Source organism: Halichondria panicea, chromosome 12, assembly GCF_963675165.1.
Source record: "Halichondria panicea chromosome 12, odHalPani1.1, whole genome shotgun sequence".
Lineage (NCBI taxonomy): Eukaryota > Metazoa > Porifera > Demospongiae > Suberitida > Halichondriidae > Halichondria > Halichondria panicea.
This window is the reverse complement of record NC_087388.1, coordinates 2,163,135-2,187,211: the sequence shown is the minus strand read 5'-3', so window position 1 is coordinate 2,187,211 and position 24,077 is coordinate 2,163,135. Positions and strand designations below refer to the sequence as shown.

At 39.9% G+C, this 24,077-nt stretch overlaps 1 protein-coding gene across 2 annotated transcripts; it reads right to left on the bottom strand.

Moving 5' to 3' along the window:
- Nucleotides 1-6,598: 6,598 nt before the first annotated feature.
- LOC135345061 (NFX1-type zinc finger-containing protein 1-like) lies at nt 6,599-17,484 on the bottom strand. 2 transcript variants are annotated; one of them, XM_064542402.1, is made up of 2 exons: nt 17,304-17,484; nt 6,599-12,214 (listed from the first exon to the last, which is right to left on the bottom strand). In XM_064542402.1, exon 2 carries the CDS (start codon nt 12,164-12,166, stop codon nt 6,725-6,727), a length of 5,442 nt encoding a protein of 1,813 aa, XP_064398472.1. In that variant the 5' UTR covers nt 12,167-12,214; nt 17,304-17,484; the 3' UTR covers nt 6,599-6,724. The 2 variants fall into 2 exon arrangements, with proteins under 2 accessions (XP_064398472.1, XP_064398471.1); XM_064542401.1 differs by having other exon boundaries at nt 6,599-12,171.
- Nucleotides 17,485-24,077: the final 6,593 nt, after the last annotated feature.

Here is a 24,077-nt window from a genome sequence, read left to right as displayed (position 1 = left end):
AATTATATAGATAGGAGAAGTATCAATTTCAGCCCCACTACGCCCCGTGTACGTATGTCGGGGTTTAGTGTGGATTTGCATGATCAATATCCTGGGAGCCTGGGTGAAATCAAATCGCCTCTTTCCCTCCCATATACCCCCACTTCATAACCTCGGGATTTGACTATACACGCGTGCATGTGCTATACACTTCTCTCCATGGATATTGCTGTTGTAAGTTTGTATACTAAGGAACTCAAATTCTCACCCTATATCCCGCACCTCAGGGTTACCAAAACCCCACTATGTCCTACAGGGGGAGGGCAGTGGGGACTGACATGGATCGGTGCATAATTCACTTGTGCATGGTATCACTATTTTTTATATATAGATCTAGACTGAGGCTCAGTATCACTGTTGCTCACCGAGAATTCAAAGTCATCTTGTTCATTGCCTGTGGCAGCCTGCTCTTCATTAGAATCAGTCATTATACAGCCTAAGTCTAGATCTATAGAATTAACAGAAAGATCAGAGTTCATTAGATGTCATAATCGGCACCGCAGCCAGGTTTAAATCAACCACATCAAATAGCAAAGTTTATGCAACAACACCCACACACACATATTCAAAAGATGGAGCTGTTGAATGATGTCTAACCACAGGATGTCAGGTCCCACACTGAGGCAGCATGCACTGTATGTAATAGCAGTCAACAACTGGAGAAACATAATTATTTTCTTACCTGCATGGATTGGTCCATCGAATTTCCAGGAATAATTTTTATGATATACTTATACGATGGGGCCCCATGCAGTTATCTCGTTTAATTGATGCCAATGGAGCCACCAAACTTGGAAAGTTGAAACCAACACAATAAATGCAAGCTGCATAAAAACTCTTTTCTTACCCCTGTTGTCTGTTGGTCTACCCAATTTCTAGAAACTGGAAACTTTAACAGATCAACAAGCAGGTTTTCAATGCTATAAAGGAGCCACCAAACATTGAAATGAGTATACATGAAATCAAGCTGCGTGAACTATTTCTTGCTTGTCGTCCAAGGACGTTGGTCCATCCAGTTTCCATAAACAGGTAACCTTATGGACCAACGAGCAGGTTTTCCAGTTTAATGATGCCAAAGGAGACACCAAGCTTTGAAATGAGCTCAAACACATTAAATTATGCATTCAAGCTGCGTGAACTATTTTCTCACTTGTCGTTCAGGTCGTTGGTCCACCTAGTTTCCATAAATAGGAAACCTTATGGACCAACAAGCAGGTTTTGATGCCAACGGAGATACTAAGCTTTGAAACGAGCTGACACCAATCTGATATACCAACATGGAACACATTAAATAATGCATTCAAGCTGCGTGAACTATTTTCTTACTTGTCGTCCAGGCCGTTGGTCCACCTAATTTCCAGAAAAAGGAAACCTTATGGACCAACAAGCAAGTTTTCTTTTAATTGATGCCAATGGAGACACTAAACTTTGAAAAATGAGCTGTGACACCAGCCTGGAACACATTATTCAAGCTGCGTGACTATTTTCTTACTTGCCGTCCAGGTCGTTGGTCCACCTAGTTTCCAGAAACAGCCTCCTATGGACCAACAAGCAGGTTTTCCTGATGCCAACGAACCCCTGCAAGCTTTGAAATGAGCTGCCCACCTAGAACACTTTATGCAAGCTGGGTGAATTCTTTTACCAGTCGTCCAGGCAGTTGGTCCATGCACCTAATTTTAATAGGCCCCTTAATGGACCAACCAGCAGGTTTTAATGATGCCTGGAGCAAATGCAATCAAGCAAGTGTAACATGCAACACTGTTTGCTGTAGATCCTGTGAACAGAAGTTTGCAATGAAACGGATAAAGAAACTGGCAAACTGTAGGGCAACCCGGTAGAACCAGACATGCATTAAAAATTAAAATGTGCATGCAGCCTTCCATATCCTTTTGCTTTAAGACATAGTACATGCTGCAGGGGGTACTTTATATAACCATATTTCTGTGCATGCTCTATTATCTATGATATAACTAGTCTATATATCTCTAGCTAGCTGTGTGTGGTATCAGCTTGTTGTGTGAGCCCCACCCACCATGCAAGCTCTCAAGCCTCTATGACGTAATCTACCGTTGGTCCATTTATCAGAGTCCATTGCCACATTCTGGAAAGTGTAATACCTCAGAGTCTTGAAGAAGACATTAAATCAATTTCCACCTGACATTTGTTTACACACTGCGCATGCGTCAATATCAACAAAATTCAATATTGGCAAAACTGTGACCATTGCTAATGTGTATGTATACATACATGTAGATCTATTGACATAATAATTATGATCTACACACAGCAAACTATTAATGTCATTTGGGCTATTTGAGATCTAGATCGATAAGATGAGGGTCAACCAGTAAAGTCAGTGTTAGGATCTGCCACTGTGTTAGGGTTTAGCTATGTTAACAAAAAGCTTCATGTTCGATTCCAGACAATAACTTGTAGAAACCTCCAACATTTGTGTATCGACACCTGTGACAGACTCAGTATTACAAACTCTTTGCTTTTGTTCCATCACAAATGAACTACGATCACTGTCGTAGAGACTCTCCGAAACAGGATGAGTACCAATGAAGGACGACTGATATTTTTTTAATGGCAAATACTGAAAGGATATTGAAGTTAGTCCAAACAGATCATGGTAGTAAGTAGTAATACACTCTTCCAGTAATGTCGATCGATCATTCGAAAGTATTTGTATACATCGGATCTATTTTGAAGGCAACTTTACAGTTCTTACAGCTCAATAACTCTGTTCTTTCATGTTCAATGTATGAGTAAACGTAATGTCGGATTTCTCCTAGTGTTGCTATTTGTAACTCAGAACAATTGTTGAGAATTTCTACACAGTTTTGAAGCTGGACTAGCTTAAACCACTGAAACTGTTCCGAGTGAATCTTAACAGCTTGCATAGCTGAGCACGATGCAGACACCTGTTCTGATCCTGATAGAAGAGTCACACTTAGCTGGTTCATGAATGCTACAAATTCAGTATTTTTCATAGTTCTTGATAATCGTTGTAAGAACTTTTGTACTAATTTCCGAACCTCTGTATTATGGATTAATGATCTTGTCTTCTCTGATAATTCTTCTAACTCTTCGAAACTTACATTCTCACTGCATGGCATTTCATCATATGCATGTTTACAGCTCATCATAGAACATGTACAACCTGTGTTAGAGAATAGTGATTGTTTTAATTGTGATAACAAAATTAATAATTATAGGATCACTATAACGGTACTCGCCTCCAGTTATTAATTGCTTCTGAAAGTGGGGGAGGGGATCATTGCATGCCTAAACTGGGTACAGAAGACGTACGTAGGTACGACAGGTGCGGTGCAGCTCTAACAATTACCATAAGACCTCGATTTAAGCGACATTTTTTAATAATTACAAAGCCAGAGGTCGCTTCTTTTGGAGGTTAAAAAATTATATTGAAGTCCTGGTGTCGCATATTTAGAGGGTCGCATCTAATTAGAGGTAACTTTACAGAGTCTACTTGCCTCGATTTCAGGCCGCTTAAAAACACTGATTTTCCAGTGGGCTACGATCGAGGCTATAGGGAGTGGCTACATGTACCTCTATTTAGAACGCGACATTAAAAAATAATTGTCAATGCAGCTGTCGCTATTTTTAGAGGTCAGAAAATTGCTGAAGCTCCTGGGTGTCGCATATTTGGAGGTCTTACAGTAGTCATGGATTGAACTGGGTACTAGCTTAATGACCTTTGACCTTGGTGTATAATTAACAGCTTTGTGAGGTGGAAAACAGGTGGTATATTATCAGTTATTTATTAAAGGGCTGCTATAAATCATTGAGCCACTATAAACCAACCTATAATTATAATAAAGAAATTATTATAGTAAGCTCATAATTATAGGTAGATGTATACCTTTATCACTCTCTGACATCTTCAACACTTGAGCGGCTATAATAAGTGACTATTCATTAATTTAAAGATCATTCTTTCAAATCACCCATACCGTGAATGTGGTCTCTATAATTATGCTTGCTCATCATTTCAGATTTTACCTTATTAGCACATTATAATGATTGCAATCTATGAATGTTGTACAGACATCCGGCATAGTACAGAGGTTTTCAGGTAGGTTGAGGGAATGCTTCAGAGTGTCAAGTTACTCATGTAAATTACTGCTGCACTGTGATGTATGTACATCCAATAGTAAACTTATGCATGAGTAACTTTACACTCTGAAGCATTCCCTCAACCTACCTGAAAACCTCTGTATAGCCATAGATCTCTGTTACGTGGGAATGTGTCTAAACTTCCATAAAAGGAATTAGTCTATAAGTCTTTGAGGAATAACTGAAAGCCCATGCACAGTAAGGTATAAAAAGAAAAATTCACAGAGTGGACAGAACAGAATTATGATGGCCAATCAAATGAAAAATGGTACTGGTTCTATTATCGACTTTAGACAGGATGTGATTGAGACCAGAAAATATCAAATTCAGTTTGATAAGCACTTGTTCTCGGTGAGGAAAACAACTGCAGTTGAACGACAACACTCATGTTCTATAGATGCAATGCAACAGCAGATGAATTCAAAAGAGCATGATACCAACAATACGTTACTAGTGGACACAACTAGAAAAAGTTGGCTGAATGACTATCACATTGTGAGCTGCTTATATCCGAGTTACAAGAATGACTTGCAAGAATATCTGCAGCGATGAACCAAAGATTCCACAGATAACAACTGCAGAAGATTGTGCGTAATGACAGACAAATGCTGGGAAGATTTTGAGCTATTGGACAAGAATTTATCACTCACTTATCAAACAATTTTAAATCTGCTAGAAGTGGACACTGAGCATTATAGGTTTCACATTGACAGGCAAGGAAGGAATATTTACATCAGTTTGAGTGCAATAAATTGTTAATTTTTTCGTAATCATAATAATTATACAGTATAGCAACTTTAGGCATTCACGTACAGTGATATTGACATAATTATAGTGATACTCACAATAATTATTTAGCACGTGTATGTTCTCTTGCCCAATCACATAATCAACGAAAACTTTGAATGGTTACCACGAAGACTATATATAATGCTAAAAAAATTGTGGGACTGCAATACCAGACCTATACTTGTACGAGTAAAGTTGTGCTTTCATCAGTAAAAGAGCTATCTTCTATAATTATAGCTTGTGCATGTCCTTTAATTTGGAACACCTATATGGAACAATTGCTGCTATATATAGAGTAGTTTTAGTACCGTAGCAAAGCTATAGCTTACAAGCTACATTTACATGACATCATTTTGGCAATAAATTGTACGAAAATAAGTAGTTAGTACTTAACGTTAAGTATAATTATAGGGACTGCATGTACACACAGTGGGGCCTGTTATCAGTATCTCAATCTGACTTTACAGTACATTCACTGCACTCACCTTCAGTGGTAGATTGACCTCATAGGGTAGTAGGGGGTTTTTCTCAATAACAGCTGTAAGTATACAACTGGCATAGGCCGGTACTAACTTTCGAATCCCCAGCCAAATTTTAGGGACAAAACATGGGGGTGTTAGCTCCTAAACGGCTGCATGGCCGCTGGAGGAGGCAAGAATTTAAGCACACGACTCTGATTTTCAGTCTGAAGACAACAATTCATCTTCTTCCATGTTTTCCTCTTGTGAGGAATTGTTTCCACGCTTTTTGGTGTTTCCCCTGGCCAATCTTAGCAACTTTTAACACTGCTTTTATAGTCAGTCCTTCACATTTAGAAATAGCAGCATTCCTGCATATGCTCATATAATGGTAATTGTTGCAATAACCAAAACATATAGGTGGTCAACCTATAAGCTATACCCAGCATTAATTTATGGCACTACACCATTAATTATCTGAACTTACCTGTTCAGAATGATTATTATAATTATAATACTTGGTGTCCACAACATTTACGTATACTTCGGAAGACACATGTAGACACACATATATCTAATTGTTCCTATACCAAATTATCTCAGCTTCAAAAATTGATGCCTGACTTTTAGTTTACCCTGATAATAATGATCTCTATGTAATAGTTATTGCCCAGCCATGCAGACTGGCACTGGAGCAATATAATGTCATCCAGTGCAATATATGGCATGTTGCACGAGGGCGCCTGCAATAACTAACTTGTTGCCCAATGACGTTAAACTCATCTGACTGGTCATATAAATCATATAAAAGACATGTGTTTTGAAGGAATTTAGTTTATTCATTAGTTTTGCTGAATTCCATAGTAAATGTTTAGGTTTTCTTCCCACTAGTAGTTATAAAAGTAGTAGCCTATAAAAGGAACCAAATGAGTTATTGGGTGGCATGGTGGGGCATAAGTCCCAAATGGATATCTCTTAAAGAAGTCTACTGCATGCACACACAGTGCAATATATGGTAGCCATGGCAGTGATACAACATGCCATATACTGAGCAATGGATTGCTTTGATCTGCCCACTCACTGGGCAACAAATAGATCTAGATAAACTGAGCCATAGCACAAAAATTGATTTCTACAATATATATATATATATAGATCTACATCCAATGGCATGCATGCATGCAGTTGAACTACACACGCATAATATAGGTCTAATAATGCACAAAGATCTAAACTCTACATAAACTATATAAAGTCTATCAAACTATAGTGAATCAATGTTTACAAAGTTAGCTGTTTCACGCAGCATGTTTTGAGCCGTCCATTTCCAGGGCATGTACGTTGCCGGCTGCTATAAAGGTGTGACTCGCTCCTGCATTACACTCAGGACACTTTCCTGTTTCCATGACTCCACACTCGCCAATCGCATAATAGTGACTATTTGGGCACTTGTACCAACGGCCTTTAGATAAACCAATAACCTTGACTAGTATAAATTGTGCAGTATCTGAGACGCCATAAACGCTAATAAGTCTATATTTGACACGCAAAGATTTTATTCTTTCGATAAAACTTGCTTCCTTCTCTTCAGTGACTTTTTCACACTTCCAGCCACTTTCTTCGAGTTCAATAACAGTTTGAGTGATGCACTCATCATCATCCTCTTTCGCAATTATAGCTTGGAGCTCAGTTGCTTTTGCTAAGAGAAAAATACGTCTCATTTCAGCTTCAGCGTCAGACAGTTGTTGCTGTGATAGAAATTCTTGCATGAAAAACTGTTTGAGTTCATTGAGATCTCTCTTAATTTTGTCTATCCTGGGTTGATAGGATAATGTAGCAAAATAATCCGATCCTCCTATTTGATTTAAAACATTGTGTGTCTTAACAATTTGATGTAGAAACAATATTTTGGCTTTCACAATATGAGGGAAAAGGGTTGAAATAGAGCTAAGCCTTCTTCTTCTTGCAACCATCACTTCGATTGAGCTAAGCTCTTCAGCAATAACATGACGATTTAGCCTGTGAATATTTTTAAAAGCATGTTTCAGCTTGGCTAATTCAAGCGGTAGGCGTATGAAGTCAATTATACTCATCTGCTTTTTCTTTATAGCTTCCACATCAGCCAGTTTGCTCCTTATGTCATTGCCATATCGGAAGCATTTTCTCACTGGAGTTTTGCACCTTGGGCATACTTTGAGCACGATTTGTTGGGACTCTCCTGTGTGAACACTGTTGTCAGTTGACATCCATTGATCAAGCATTTCTACAACAATGATGTGATTGCAATCAGGCAAAAGAACGAATCTGGCATCTTTTTCACTTTCAGTACCAAAAAAGATCTCAGTGACTACTTCTTCATCGCAGATGCGGCATAGTTTTGGGCACACCTCTCCACAAATACCAATGCACCTGTGACCGCACCGCATATACTTTCGACATGGCTGATTACAAGGAGGTCGATTACAAGGCATTCCGCATGGCTGGGTGCAGATGAAATGAGGGCAGGACCAGTCACAACGCTCCATGCAGGGAGCACAGGGTTCAAAGCACTTCCTGGGGCAACGCCTGTGGGTGCAAAAGTTGGCACATGGCTTGGAGCAAGGAGGGCAGCTTGATGTGCAAGGAAAGTCACAGAGGTGGCCACATATCAGGGTACGATTGCATTTGGACTTACAGCCAATGTGAAGACGTCCCATTTTGCACGTGTAGCAGGTTCCAGTACATGGATGTTCACAATCTAACAAAGCACCGCAAGGCACGGAGCACTCTACTAGCTCTTCTTTGAAATAGCAGGAATCGTGGACAGTGTGACCACAAGGTAGCTCCTTGTCCAATTTCACAGTACATTGAGGAGTGCAAGGTTGAGAGCATTTTTCTTGGCACAGATGACCGCAGGTTAACGTTTTTCCACAAATCTTTGAACATTTTAAGAGCAGCAGATTATCAGAGCATGTGCACTTCTCTGAGTGTCCACACACTGGTAGAACTTTTGTTACTTCTTCCTTGCACGGTTGGCAGCTGACTGAGCACTCATAACACTTTTGTTTACATATGTGGCCACAAGGTAGTTGCTTTCGGCAATTTAATAAGCATTCGTACTCACGATGCTCTATGTCATAGGGGTGGCAAAATCGAGGACAGACATGACCACAGGGCAAACGAGCGTTACATTTTTTTTGGCATCCACCCTCCGGACATTTGATAAAATCTTTATACACTCGGGCCTTCACCTTCTGGTCTTGGTGGATGTGGCAATGTAATGGGAGAGATTCACCAATACAGTCCATTTCTTTGAGCTTGTCTATTATTTTAGGCCATACAGTTTGAACTTTATCACGAAGCATTTGTACATTTCCAATTATGAACAAGCTCATTTTAGCTCTTGATAAAGCAACGCAAATACGATTTTCAATTCCGACAAATCCAATTCTTTGTTCATTGTTACTTCGCACAAGGGACAGTAATATGATCCGGTTCTCCTCTCCCTGGAAGTCGTCAACAACAGCTGTTCGCACACCATCGACCTTTCTTAGTTGAAGAACGTTCTTAATCTCGAGCAGTTGTCCTCGGTAGAGAGTCAAGATGGTAATTTCATCTTGTTTGTAGCCTTGTTTCAGCAGATAGTCACAGAGAGCTCCTAGGTATTTCGCCTCGTGAGGATTTGAGTGACTTTGTCTATCGTCTGTTCCGGCTAGTTCTGGTTGAGTATGGGTGATGAAAAAGAGGTTTTTACCGATTCCTTGGATGTGATCATAGTTGTACACTGATTCGTGATTGTGCAGTTCTTTATATATGGCTGGAGTAATCAAGCTGGCAATTTCAGGTCTCATTCGATGCTGAATACTTAGTGTTTGTACAGGACAACCGTTCATTGCCAAGCGCTCAAACAGCGAGACATTGAAATCATAATTCTTTTCAAGCACGTAGTAAGTTGGCTTCGGCCTTAACTGCTGATGGTCGCCAATTAAAACCAATTGTTGAACTGTTGGGGACAGAGAAGTGAAAATGTGAGGCTCAAAAATCTCAGCAGCTTCTTCGATAACTACTATCTTTGGTCGAATTGACTTAATGATGTATTTGTGTTTAGCTGCTCCTGTTGTAGTCATGCCAACTACATCTGAATCTCGGACAATTGTCATATTCACGTCTTGTTTTCTTAGTTGAAACCTTTCACAGGCGGTTTTGTACTTCCCTGATTGACGCTCCAGCTGCTGTCTAAGGTCGGTGACATGCATGTCTCTCCAATAAAGGTACAGTCTCCATCGCTGCATCCCGTCTAAGCTCCATAAGTCGATGATACTAGCAGCTTCATCAGTAGCCATTGGTTGCAAACCATGATTAAGTTGCTTGTATATCAGCTTCCTTTTTTTATTTTCGGCTATTTGAACTGTTTGCCAGTCACCATCGTTTTTCTTTTTTCTTGTCCATTTTACGTTCTTCCACTCTTCCTCTTCTGGAGCCTTGTACACGACTTCGTTCCCTTCAACTAGTCGATCGTCTTGTATCATCTGGACTTCAGTGTATTCATCATCTTCTAATTCATCATCTTCTAATAACTCTGGTTGAAAAGCTTTAGCAACCTGAAGTTCTTCCGTTGTTTGCATTTCATCACTTGGGTCTTCATACCCCAATCCCAACCACAGCTCAATCGGATTTTTAGTGTACACATAACTAATAAGCTGGTTACGGTGACTTGATGAAATAAAAAGACGCAAGCGTTCCATTCGTAAAATTTTGTGATTTGACAGATGAATTGTTTCCAGGTGTTGTATTATAAGATCCTTTTTTTCCAACATGCAATGTGTGGCTTCTTTATATTCTCTGAATTCTCTATTTGGTATTGCTTGGTCTGCTTTTGCTTTATTTACTTTTTCGAAAAGGATGCATTCCTGAAGAATGTCACTTTTGCAGCGTCCTCCAATTCTTGTCACGTTTGGAGCTTTGCCATCGATTTCATTGCTTCTGATTCCTTCAAGGAACTGATCGAGTGCATGATTTGTATAGCACACAACTAAAATTGGTGTGGTCTTCTGTGGATCCCACACTTTCTTGTTTGCTAAGAAAGCTTTGACGATTTTCATTCCCACGTACGTTTTGCCAGTGCCCGGGGGACCTTGAATGACGGAAATATCTTGAGTGAGAGCTGCTTGTAGTGCTCTCATCTGTGAGGGGTCAAGATCTGTGACACTTGCATCAGGCCAAGAAGATGCTTCAGTGAGATCAACTTTTGAGCTTGCGAGCTTGCTTTTGATTTCAATTATTCCTTTCAAATCAAAAATGGTACGGCCGAAATGATTGAGATACCGTGGAAGGGGGATGTTGTCAAACGAGCAGTTGACTATGTAATTTTGAAAAGGCATCATATCGATCTCATGCTCTTTACGAACTCCTTGAAGCTTCTCCAAAACGTGACGATAAGCTTCAAAGTAAGCTACAGACTCAACCATTGTGTATTTGGTTTGGGAGTGGAGCTGAAATCCATTGACAGAGCCTTCAAATTTCACAGTAACAATACCTTTCTCAAGTTGTTTTGTTTCTCTTTGTGCTACTGATGCAAAGGCAATTGTTTGAAAGTTGTCTGTTGAAAGGCACAAGAGAGATCCATTGATAAGTCGTTTGGTATACTCCCAAGTAATTCTACGAAATGCTTGCATGTTGAAGGAAATTTCAAAACCGATGCCCATGGTAAGACACACTGGCTGCTGAATTGTCACGTTGCGATACACACGGACATCACCTCCTTTTTGTGTTGGATTATGAAGATAATCAGCAATTCCTTCTCGAAGAGGACCGACGAAATCTTCACGAAGAAGTCTGAACTGAACGTCCAGGTAGTGTTCCCAGCTGCGATACTCTCCTTTGATGATATTTGGCCTGAGATATGGCCTCGTGGCAAACTGGTTGATTTCATTAGGGACAGGTAAAATAGGAAGTGCGGAAAAATCTTCCGGTGGCTCAAGATTATCATCTCCAATTTGCCGAATTGGTTTGGGTTTTAGCTTAACTTGCTCTTCCTCAAAGGCCAGGTGCTGGATTTGGAGTTCAAGTAAGTTCTGTTCAATGCCTTCCAGAGTGACCTGCTTGTTTTCACTACCTTTGTTGTACTTTGTGAGGCTTTCAACTGTTACTTTGATTTCCTTAATCGGAAATGTGTTCTGTACGGTTTTTGGAATTTTCTCAAAGCAAAACTTTCCCACTTCAGTGAGATAAAACAAAGATTGAAGGTTTCCTTCTCTCATAGACAGTTTTATTTCACTAATAAGCAGTTGCAGCTGGAACATGAAGAGTGAATATTCACCACTGGAGCTGAATAGTTGAGCTAGAACACGCAAAGCAGTCTGAGTGTCACTAGACTGAGATAACTTGTACACAATGTTCACTAACTGTTTCAAAACTGTCGGTGATTTCAAGAACTTGTCGTGCTTGAAGGCATTCAAAAACCCATTCTCATTCTGAGTAATTCGCCTAATTACTGTTTGATTGTCAGCTTGAGATAAATCTTCAATGTCACCGCATGTGAAATAGTTTAAAGGAGGTCTTTCCATTCTCGTTGTTGAGTCTCTGGGCCTCCCTCGACTACCTCTACCGCGATCTCTGCCGTTACCTCTACCACGAGCCCCAAAATAGTGGGTGCTGCCGTATGTTGCTCCCTCCCCCTGGGCACCATTTTGTTTCGATCGGGACCCTCCTCTCCCACCTCCTCTTCCTCTGGGTCCGCCTCTACCTCGTTTACGATCCATTAGACCTACATGTATTAAATTGCAGTCTAATTTTTAGCGTCTCACAACCTATGCGAATGCATGGAAATAATAATTATAGCATCAACGAATTTAAATGCTGGTACATCCTAGGAGAAGCTTTGAAAGCCAGTAATATATAGTGAGACTTTGACATACATTGGGACCCAGAGTGTTACATAGATCTAGAGCACCTGACAAGCACTGAAACTCAAGCTGGCTCACGCTGACAGTATGGAGTATAATTATGCAAAGACAATAGGGTTCCAGGTGGCTGCATGTAAATAAAATGCCTTGAGTGTATATATATAATTTCTGCTATTATAGCTATAGCTCTATAATAGTCTCCTATACGACTGTACAGCTAGTGCTTTTAGTCTATAGAAAGTAAATAAACACATTTTGTTTCTATTGGTACAATACTGGGTATAAATGTCGTTTGCAATGGAAAAGACTGACCGTTTCTATTGGCTATAACTATAAGGTATTTAGATCCCATTTGAGTGTATTTAGCAGGGAACTATGAGCTACAGTACCGGTACTATAGATTGCTCTGGGCTACAAACTACAACATTGTACATTGTATTGTGATTTACAAGAAGATACACATGTAATAACATTGTAGCTAGATGCTTTGTCTAGTAATATAATAACAGAACTAGAATGAAAGAGAGAAGCTCTAGTTTATTTTTTGGCTTTGTTCGAGAGTAGTAGGAGACCCTTGTTTTTTGGGCAGTGTGCTGTGCTTTTTTGATGCAAGGCTGCATGGGGGAGGAGCTGGATGTATGGAAGTGCTGGGATTCTAGCTTTGGCTTCTTCCTAAAGTTCCTTTCGCTTTGTTCAAGAGTAGAATAGGAGCCGCTTGTTTGCTGCAAATTATAGCTTAGGTTATGATTGCAACTGTTGCCCAGTGAGTGGGCAGATTAAAGCAACTCAGTGCTCTGTATTAATGGCATGTTGCATCACTACCATAGCAACCATAATAATGATTGCAGTGCAATAGAGCATATATAGGCATGCATCAGTATAATGCAATACCGTATAATTTTTGAGGCACTTATATTTTGTCGAATGGCCTCTAAAAGTATTTTGTTGCACAATGTTCGTGCATGGAATGAATGCTTACCGGAAGCCACGTCTTTAATTTTTGCACGTTATAGCAGATAATTCTAATTTTTCTTGGACTTAATTTTCGTGTAGGATTGCTAACCCACGAAATCAGTCGCTATGCGGTATATGATGGCTGTGTAAAAATGCAGTGGATGAAATCTGCTTTTTTACTTATATCCCACCTTCCCAACCAATCAATTGTATAGACTACCGTATACCGGGTAAGTTTCGTGGGGCAAAAAATTCGTTCAACTCGAGAAACGGTGGTTTTCGTGAGTAAAAATTTCGTTTAGTCTCGTTGCCTGCACTGCATTCCTACGTTCCGGTAAGCCACGCCTACGTTAACATTTCGTGGAGGTCAGCTTGCCCACGAAAATAACAAATATTTTACCCCACGAAAAATTACCCGCTATATACAGTATTTCCCTTTGCACTAGTTGTGGGAAGTGAATTTTTAATGGAATTCACCCTCAGCCTCACTGCAAAAGAGCGAAGAAGTGATCGAATAGAGCATCGAAAGCATCAGAGAACATCATGAAAGAGACTGATATGCATTGTATTGTGTAAGTGTGTAAACTATTGTTTTTCTTGTTCTCTCACTGTTGAAAACGTTTCACTGTTTATGATATAAGTTTGAACAGATACACACAAATAAAATAATAAAGTCACATGCATGAAACTGTGTTTATTCCAAATAAGAAGCACTTCTTAGAGTGTGCAATAACAAGTGTGCAATAATACTTCTGGGTGTGCGATATAATGAAAAATATCCACACACTTAGTTGATCGACTTGCTTTCCTGTACAATTGAATGTAAAATGCTGATGCCACCACTTATTATGTATGTAAGTATTATCAGGAGTGTATGAAGAGGAGTATGCGACTCCCACGCACATTCCATTCTACGTACATCTCGGACTGAATCCGTCACTAACACTTGTAGTTGTGTAAACTGTTACTCAGTGTTGTTAAGGATGGCTCAATTAATTATTGGGATTTATTGTGGATTTCTTGTATATGTGATTATATCTTTTGGATGGTTACATATAAACTGATGAAACTTTGCAATAATGTAGTCTTATAATGAAGGAACATGTTGAATGTGTTTTTAAAGTCATGTGACTTTCAGGGGTGGAGCTACAGTGAAATATACAACTTTACAATTTCCGGAATACAAACAAGTGCAGCCACACCCCCAAATTTTTTTGTGAAGTGCAACTCAGTTTTACCATTTTTATGGCGCCTGGATATGATGTCTATCATTTTCGGTGAAGCGGAAAATTGAAATACGCATATTTAAGTAGAGGGTATTAAATAGAAAATGCGACAGTTTTCCTGATTTCTGTGCACCTGTAAATGATACGCATCATATCCGGGCGTGCACCACAAAAATGATAAAACTGAGTTGTACTTTATAAAAAAATTTGGGGGTGTGGCTACACTTGTTTCTAATCCTCCTTTTTTATCTTCTTAATCATACTGTAACGACATCGCTGAAGGTCACATGACCTCCAAACATTTTAAGCGTGTACATTTCGTACAAAACTACATTCCTACTAAATTTTATCCATTAATATATCACAATCACAAAGATATGATGCCCTGTGCACCATGTGGCTGAGCCATCCTTAACACCAGTGAGTAGCCATGAATAAAATTAAATGTGGGCTGGAGGTACAACCACAAGTGTGTATGCTGATATCATTTTTAACTAATTAACCACTACACCTACGCACCCACTTAAGATGCAGTCTGATAGTGACGTGGTATGACATACTCATACCCTAACCTGGTTTACACTACAACTGCTACAGCCTGTTGGATACTCCTCTTCATACACTCCTGGTATTAGTCGTTGCCTAGCACGAGGGCATGTTGCACAGGGGCGCCTGCAATAACTAACTTGTTGCCCAATATTATGATCGACGTCAAACTCTTCTGATGGGTAATAACTATAATATTTTAGCAGTCATCATTCAATGAACAAGCATCAGTGTTGGAGTGAGTGCTTTGAGCGGAATATTGCACACGTATAGATGTGAATGCATCACCATTTAAGCCTATTCAGGCTCTTGTACTTGTGTTATTTTGGTTTCAAAACGGTTGTCACACTTCTCTTCTCTTTTGATACACCTATATATATAGCATGCATGATACAAAGCAAGCACACACTGTTTTGCCTACAGAACTATCCAGTTTCAAAACGGGTTGCTGGTTGTCAAGTCTGCCGGTTCTCTACAACATCTTTAAGTAACCTTCTGCGAGCTCTCCTGGTGTTATAGAGTCTGTCTTTTAGTCATCTTCTTTCCCTTTAACTCATCTTCAACTGGGAGAATTTTAATTTTGTTGCTACATGCAACTTTCTAGTTGACAAAGCAACCACTTAACTAACACCCATGCATGTCAGATATTCCACAAGATCGACTGTTTTTGCTTCAATAACCATTATAACGTATTAAAATCAGTCAACAAGGTCACATCACCTGTCACTACTCTTGCAAGTATTCATGCTACAGATATTCATACAAAAATTAATAGCTCTTCCAGTGAAACACTTCACCCGCTACATTGTAAGCTGCACTACCTAGCTTGACCATGTCAGTCAGCACTTAGACGTTACACCTCATATAAAGTAAACATTTCGTTTTAGTGTCCTTTTTGTGCAGCAGGGAGCACCTCGAGAGGCTGTAAAGCCTATTGTGGTGACCCCTTTCTTTATTGATTGATTGATTGATGCACATACTCAACTTGCATTTTGGTTTCCAAGCAATAAATGCATTATCTTTGGATGATTATCACTCGTCTGCATGTGCCTAGTACTGTCACTTGTGCAGTTATACAGGCCCAAACTCATAGTAATCTTCGGTAGCATACTCTCATCGAAATTTCCTAACCAAGTAGTGACATTTATTTTCTAGGCTAAAGCAGTGGCGGATCCAGAGGAGGGCCCATGGGGTCCCTTGACCCCCCCTTTTGAAGTTAACTTTAATGACTCCAGCTAGCTATTTATCAGTTTTTGTAGCTATTGTAATTTGATTCAATGATTGTTGTTTTAATGTATCAACTGCCAAAGGAGTGTTCAGGTTAGCCTAGGCTAGCTAGTTGACTGTTCGTGGCAGCTAGCTACTGGCTAGCTCGAGCTAGCTCTACGCAAGTCTATTATGGGACTTCCCCTAGCTGAGTATGGGATTTTCCCTAGTCACGTGTAACCGGAAGTGGGCGTAACCCCAAAAAATTCGCGCTGCGCGTGACTTTCACTACTCGCACTCGTTACTTTGGACCCCCCCCTTTCATTTTTCCTGGATCCGCCACTGTAAAGGCATGCAAAATAGCTATATATCTATAGCTTTTGGTTACTTTTATTCGAACGAAGTTTAGTATCAAAAATATTGTTGTGCTGAGGCTATCCCAGTGCCAGTGGAAGGAAAGGGCCTCCCCGCCTAGCATTGAGTTGGATAGATGTACCGTCAAGGAAAGATATGTCTCAAAGGTAAAAGTTACGAAAACTACCGTACAGTGCGAATTTTTCGAGGGGCTTAATTTTCGCGGATTTCGTGGGTAATTAGCAATCCTACACAAAAATTAAGTCCACGAAAATTTTTCTTTAATTAGAATTATCTGCTATAACGTACAAAGATTTAAAGGCGTGGCTTCCGGTAAGCAGTCATTCCGCGAACATGTGCAACGAAATGCTTTTAGTGGCCAATCCACGAAATATATGTACCTCGAAAATTTCACGCTATACGGTATTCTCCCAAGTGTTTTTATACTGTACAGAATATTTTTCGGGGAGAATGGATATAATTCAATCAATCGTCAAACACTATACTAGAATGTACCACAGCACAGTCAAATTCAGTTAAACAAATTCATTTCATGCATGGGCCCCCTAACTTCCCAGGTGAGCAGACAGAATCACAGACATACACGCAGACAAACGGAAGACTATAACAAGTCGTATATCTTTATTATTTCTGTACGGCATAAAAATTCCTGGGTTAAAGATCTAGTACATCTATATATTACTTACCACTATAGATAGACTAGGCTTCAAGGTAACAATTTAGCTCTTGCAAGCATATAGAGTGGTGTCTCAGACAGGACCAGTTTGACACACAACAGATAGCAGGTTTTAAGGTAGAAGCTGTAAATCTTTAGTATTATAATTATTGTTGACCAAATATGTAGTGTTTATTTGGCTGGTGATTTTAAGGGAGACTACCCACAAACCCAAACATTATGTAATGCAGGTATAAACTATAGATCTAGCACAGAAAAGTTATTCTCAGAAACTGTATTCACAGTTGGACCACACAATATAGCAGCACTGCTATTGTATAATGTATTGTTCATGATATGTATATATATAGGTATATAGGTAGGTTAATTGCATGTGCACTAATTTCTCAGCAACCATTATTATACCGTATAGGAGCTATAGGGAAAACACTATACAGATCTAGATCTATACATAAATTATATAGGATGTAGATCTACTGTAATTAATTATGGCAGTATATAAGATCTAGATTTAAATCAAAGTCTTACGGCTAATTATTACCGAGAACCATGAACCATTCACTGCATGTCTTGAACACTTTATCAAAAAAATGCACAGCATATTATGCAATACAGAGCAAAAATATTTATGCTTATTGAAAAAGGACTTACATTATGAAAGGCAAACTCTCTGGCAGCTTGAATGGCTTCTTGTACTGTGTTGACCAGAGGCTTGAGCAAACACGTTACTGCCACCACCCTTTCCACCAATCACGGGGGATATACAGCTTTCACTCATTCGTTGGCTGCATGTCAGACCACCCTATTTGTCAGCACCGGCCTGCAGTGTGTATAGAGGGGACATGTTAGTGCTGCCATTCATAATAGCAGCTCTTGAGTGCATTTTTGAAAGCAGTAGAACCAATTTCCAAACACAGCACATGTGTGTCGTCATACTATACCTGTTCGTGGTAAATCGTTTAATTGACGTTAATTAAACAACATATTATCACAGTCCTTTTTCTAGTGTCATGAGCATTGCCTGCATCCACCCTTTTTCTACAAACAAAATGTTCACTAAAATTAATTTAAAGCTATCCCTCAGACTCTATTCTATAGCGTCCATTGCCATGCATGCGGCATTTCCTAATTAACTGCATATAGTGGACTATCTATATGTACTTCCCGTTTAATTAATCCACAATACTTAGATTGCCGAATTTAGGATGCCTGACAACCTAAACGTATTGAATGGCCCTCTTAATGTTGCCATAACTTTGTCATAGTGCAAAATGTCATGTACCATTGGATTCCTTGGTTGTTATGCGCTTCTATCATGCACGGTGATAAACTCCAACCAGCTAAAAGTTTATGTAGAAGTTTATAAGCATATCATGCAGTTAAGTACCACATAAAGCAGACATAATTGAGACTTTCGAGACATTCTAAACATATGCAAGTACAACACTTTAGTTGGTTGTTGGGCCAAACTAGTACTGTATATACGTAGCTAGACTACATAAAAGGTTACCATGAATATTGTTATCGTAGCCCTCAATATAAAAGTCAAAAACAATTTGTATGAACATAATTACATATCACAGCCGTCCGTCTATATGGATCTCTATTATATATATATAAATAGCTATATACGTCAAACTGAGTGAAATCAAAATATCCAGTATGCTGTGGTTGACAAACTGGTGACTCAAAACTTGTATCTTTTCGGATTGAGCAGTCGATCGGGAAGAGTGTCAGCTTCCGTGTTGATTGATGAAATCAAAAGAGCTCGCTCAGCATTTTGTGATCGTTTCCTTGATAATAAAAGATACACCGGCTAAACAAATATCACACAAAATGTATAAAAATGGAAAGCTTCCTACCACGTAAATCGATCCACTCCAATGAGCACCTTTCTCTTTTAAATAACTGTACCATGTAACGACAATTACCGAAAACAACCAGATCACCAAATCAACTAAATTGTATCGATTTACCTTGTATGGACGCAGGGTAGCAGTCAGTAGAGTTAGGACACTGAATATGGTCACATACATAGCCAAATGATTGTCCTGACCAAGTATGAAGACTAAAATAACTCGCAGCAATAGATAGAATCCAGCAAACCATCTGTAGTCTCGTGTGCCTTGTGAAGACCCATCTTTAAACCCACTTTAGAGGAGTTTTGCCATCTCACGAATTAGAGCAAATTTTATTCTGCAAACAGAAAGACACTTTCCAAATCTTTTATTCTGATACACAAGAATGAACAGAGCTGGAAAAATGACGACAACCATAGTGATGGTAGAGGCCAAAGACGCAGACACAATGTACTCAGGTGAATCAACCGAATATCATATCGAAATACACTCGCCAAGACCAATTTCCGTGCTTATCCCAAAGTTTAACTGGCTGCATTAGGGACAATGATGTTGAACATGTTTTATTGTAAGACAGTATCAAGAAAGTTGCAAATGCATTGATCACAGAACCTTTCAAGTTCCAATGTCGCCGACATTTCATAAGGGACTTGCGAAACGGCCTCCAGCAAATAACAACAATTCGGTATCCATTATCATGAAGTGTGATACATATATATATGAGGACAGTGAAGATAATTGGATAGAGAGCTTCAACGTAGTTAAAAGCTACTAGAGTTAACATGCTTATTTTCTCTAAGTCTTGAATACAAAATGATGGGATTCCAAAACTAAAGAAATCCAAAGAAAATAGGCCGTAAATATCAGCTACAAACTTGTTCTGTTGTGTATACCCTTTAGACAGCACATGGTTATTGATAAGAAATGGATTAGTTTGCTTACTTGCTGAGCAGTTAACACAAAAAGATTTAAAGCTGGAGAACCTATATTAATTTGAATAATAATAAGCACACAGAAAAAGGTGGAGGGAAGAACAAATCGTACTAACAACACAGTCCAGCCCAACCAGCTACTCATACACTTCTTACATTCCCTGAATTTGGAGAACAGTGTGGGCCCTAACCCAGACTGACACTCACTGCACATGACTCCCGTACGATTCAGAGGTGAACACATTACTTCATCTAGTTGTAACACATCAGACGGCACATCGAAGAAGGTGAGAAATGAACTGTTTGAATTGTACGGACATGCTCCAAACAGCTCTTCCTGTGTTGCGTTATCTAGCGTAAGGCAATAGCCACTTCGTATTGTAGTCGTGTTGAGCAGCTGCGAGCAATCCAAAATGTTACCGGGAAATGTTGTACCACACACGCACTGGTTTGACTCGAGAATAAACCAAGTAGGACAAGGCTGACTTGACACTAACCTAAGGGCTGCGTTCAGTACAAAGATGATGACAAAGAGACTCATCACTATTAATTGCTACTAGTACTCACAATCTGACAAACTGAAACTCTAGTATAGTTACATGCTATATTATATGTATTTATATTAACTTTGTAAAACAGGTGTTTCAATCTTTTGAGAGGAAATGAATAATGTACACATTCACACCTATACAGTTCTTCTATTTCAACATTAGACTCTATAAGGCTATACTATAATACAACTTTCCTATACAGCCTGTGTGTACGTATACTGAAACACTGTCCTTATATAACACCCATGATGACATGCAGATGTGGTCAATAGCCCCTTGACCTGATCATGCTCTCATTACATCTTTGAAGCTCTCGAGCGTCGATTATGGGTACTGTCACTACCTTTGGGGGACAATGTGCGTCAACATTCCTATAAGGTTGGTCAGCATCATTTAACTCAGAAATGAGAGCTTTAGCTTAATTGTACATTTGGTCCATGAAAACTTGTTTCTTTCTGACTTCCTTCAGCAATAGGTAGATCTACTTGTCTTGAACTTAAAGTACTTGATGGAGTGGTTTCTAATCGGTTGCCTAGCTTCATATACACACACAGACCTCCTATTAGTACTAAAGAAAATTAGCTATATAGTTTTGAAGAAAACAAAAGGCTTCACACGTACATTTCCTTTATTTCAGCAAACACGTGTAAGATAACTTTCTCACAGACTGTGTACACTGTACTGATTGGACCCAATAAACAAAACAACTGAAAATAGGAGCTCTATTGAACAAGTGTTAATTCTGCATCAATTAAGCCTTCCATGAGTGCTCTTGGATTTTAATTCGTGGATTTGCAAAATAATGCTTCGTTCTCGAGTTTAATATGCCTAGTTTTGCTTACTTGGAATGCCATTGCAGCCTTTTCAGAAGAGTCCGTAGCAAAACTTGTTCACCGAGTGTTACTACTCTACTTAGTAGTTAGCTCTGCACTAGAACGCTAACTATTGGTAGCTGCAAGAGTGAGCAGAGAGCTGCAAGGCTCTGCTGACATACTTGCAGCCATCAATTTTTAGACTTGAACTTTTGGCATCGATCGTTTTTAACAACAATCATGGTTGATCATTACCCACTATTCGTATGTTATGTAGCTTTGGCACCTCCAGCACCGGTGTAGAAGCGATATGGGCCCCCCCCTTATTTTGGGGCCCCCGGTGTCATAAAATTTTGGGCCCCCCATGTTCAGGCCCCCCCAGGGCCTAGAATTTTAAAATTTTGGACCCCCCGGGCCTAGAATGTTAACAGTTTAGGCCCCCCAGGGGGTCCAATCTGTTAAAATTCTAGGCCCCCCTCTTCTGCTATCCTTTTCTGCACGATAGAACGAAGTCAAAGAGATATAATAATATGGTAAGGTTAGCTCTATTAGTTGACAAAGCATCAAAGAGACTGCATGCATGCAAAGACTCTGTATCAAAGTAGCAAAAATGTTTGCATTATTATTCTATCATGGAATTCAAAGTGAAGGAAGATTTACCTTTCAAGTTATACTCTAGCCTCGAGTTACTCATGCTTATAGCTATAAGAGTTAAATGCTTTGATGCAGCTCTGCAATTTTGGATCTGCCTGTAAGATAATCGATGTTGTGCATAGCTATCGCCATTATTGGCAACTTCGTGCTTACTTTCTCTGTCAAATTTCAGGACAAAACATGGCGGCGTTATCCCCAAGCGGCTGGCCGCCAAAGGAGGCAAAATTTTGTGAATTCATAATTATTATAAAGTATAAAGCACACAATTTTCAGTGCAAAAACAACAATTCATATCTTCCTCCATGTTTGCCTACATAGAAGATGTAAATTGTTGTGGGGATCCGATGCTCCAATAGCATCACTGGCTCAGATCTCAAGTAATGTGGAATCATAGATAGAAGTCAAGAGAGAAACTGTTGTATCTATGGTGGAATCACAAGCAGTTTCCTTTCAAGACAAGGGTAATCTTGGACAGTCCAGACTCCTGACCAATTCGGGACAGTTGGCACCTATAGATCTATGTGCTTTGTGCTGCATGAGGCCTGATTCATAGAATGACATGGTCCAGTGTGATGGCTGTGAGACCAGTGCCCTGTGGTATACTACTGTACATGCATGAAATGTGTGTGTGTGAGGAGAGCTGCATTCAGTAACTGGCACTGCATAGACTGTGAAGACCATAGAAGACTGTATTGGTGTATTTTGAGAATGCACTGTCACATAATGTTACCGCTGTTGCGCTGTTAATGGGGGGCCTAAAATTTTAAGAGGGGGCCTAAAATGTTAAAATTCTAGGCCTGGGGAGGGCCCAATCTCATGGGGGGCCTAAAATTTTATGACACCGGCCCTAAAACGCTAGCGATTTGGGGTGTTAGGGGGGGGGCCTATTGCACTAGTGATATAGGCCCCCCATAGTGATTTAGGGCCCCCCTCGAGATAGCAACGCAATGTTCTACCATGTACCAGGAGAGAAAGGTGCCTCATCGATGAGCAAGCTGCCAGGTGCAACCTCTGAAGGTGGCTTTCAGTTCTACCTATTGATGACCACGGTTTCAGAGATGCACCCTGTATTTGTTATGGCTGGCCACTGCCATCAACCCCAACTAAGTGCAACTGTGGCTCAGCCTTCTCAGCAAACCATGCGCAATGGTTTTTACCAAAGGGCGACTTCCCAACTAGAAGGCATAACGAGCTACGTGACCTGACTGCTTCACTTCTCACCAAAGTCTGCCACAATGTTGCCACAGAACATGAGAACCCCGACTACAACCACTAAGCGAGAATCTTTATCCCACCGCTCAGCCATTTAACCACTGACAATGCCCGCTTAGACATCCGTGCAAGAGGTTCTGGTTTGCTGTTCAAAACGCATATTTTGATGTACCCGAATGCACCCAGCAACAGCTCCAGAACCATCAAAGCTGCCTACAAGAAACATGAGGTACAAGAAACATGAGGACAAAAATAAACGGGCTTACGGCCAACGCGTCAGAGACATTGAGCAAGGAGTTTTCATCCCCTCGTCGACGTCTTCTATAAACCACAGGTGGACTGGGGCAAGAGGCCGCCACCTTCTACAAAAGACTAGCAGACATGCTCGCCTGGAAATAAGGGAAAAACTATACTCAGTAGTAATCAGTTGGCTAAGGTGCAAGCTATCCTTCGCTGCCGTCCGATCTTCAATTATGTGCATCCGTGGAACAAGATCATCAAATCATGGACCCCTATATACGGAACAAGATCATCAAAATAATCATGGACCCCTACGGAACAAGATCATCAAATCATGGACCCCTACGTGATGCTACATCACTCTTGCTACAAGAGGGCCTGATCCCTCAAATTTAATTAACTGTCACTATAAACTGCTTTCAATAAACCATTATAATTATATGTACACGTATACATGCTTCTTCTTGTTAACTACTCCTGGTTCTACACATAAATTATATCGGTATGAGATGAGGCCAGCGTCG

Coding starts and splice junctions, on each gene's coding strand:
- LOC135345061 (XM_064542402.1), bottom strand. CDS start 12,166: ATGGATCGTAAACGAGGTAGAGGCGGACCCAGAGGAAGAGGAGGTGGG.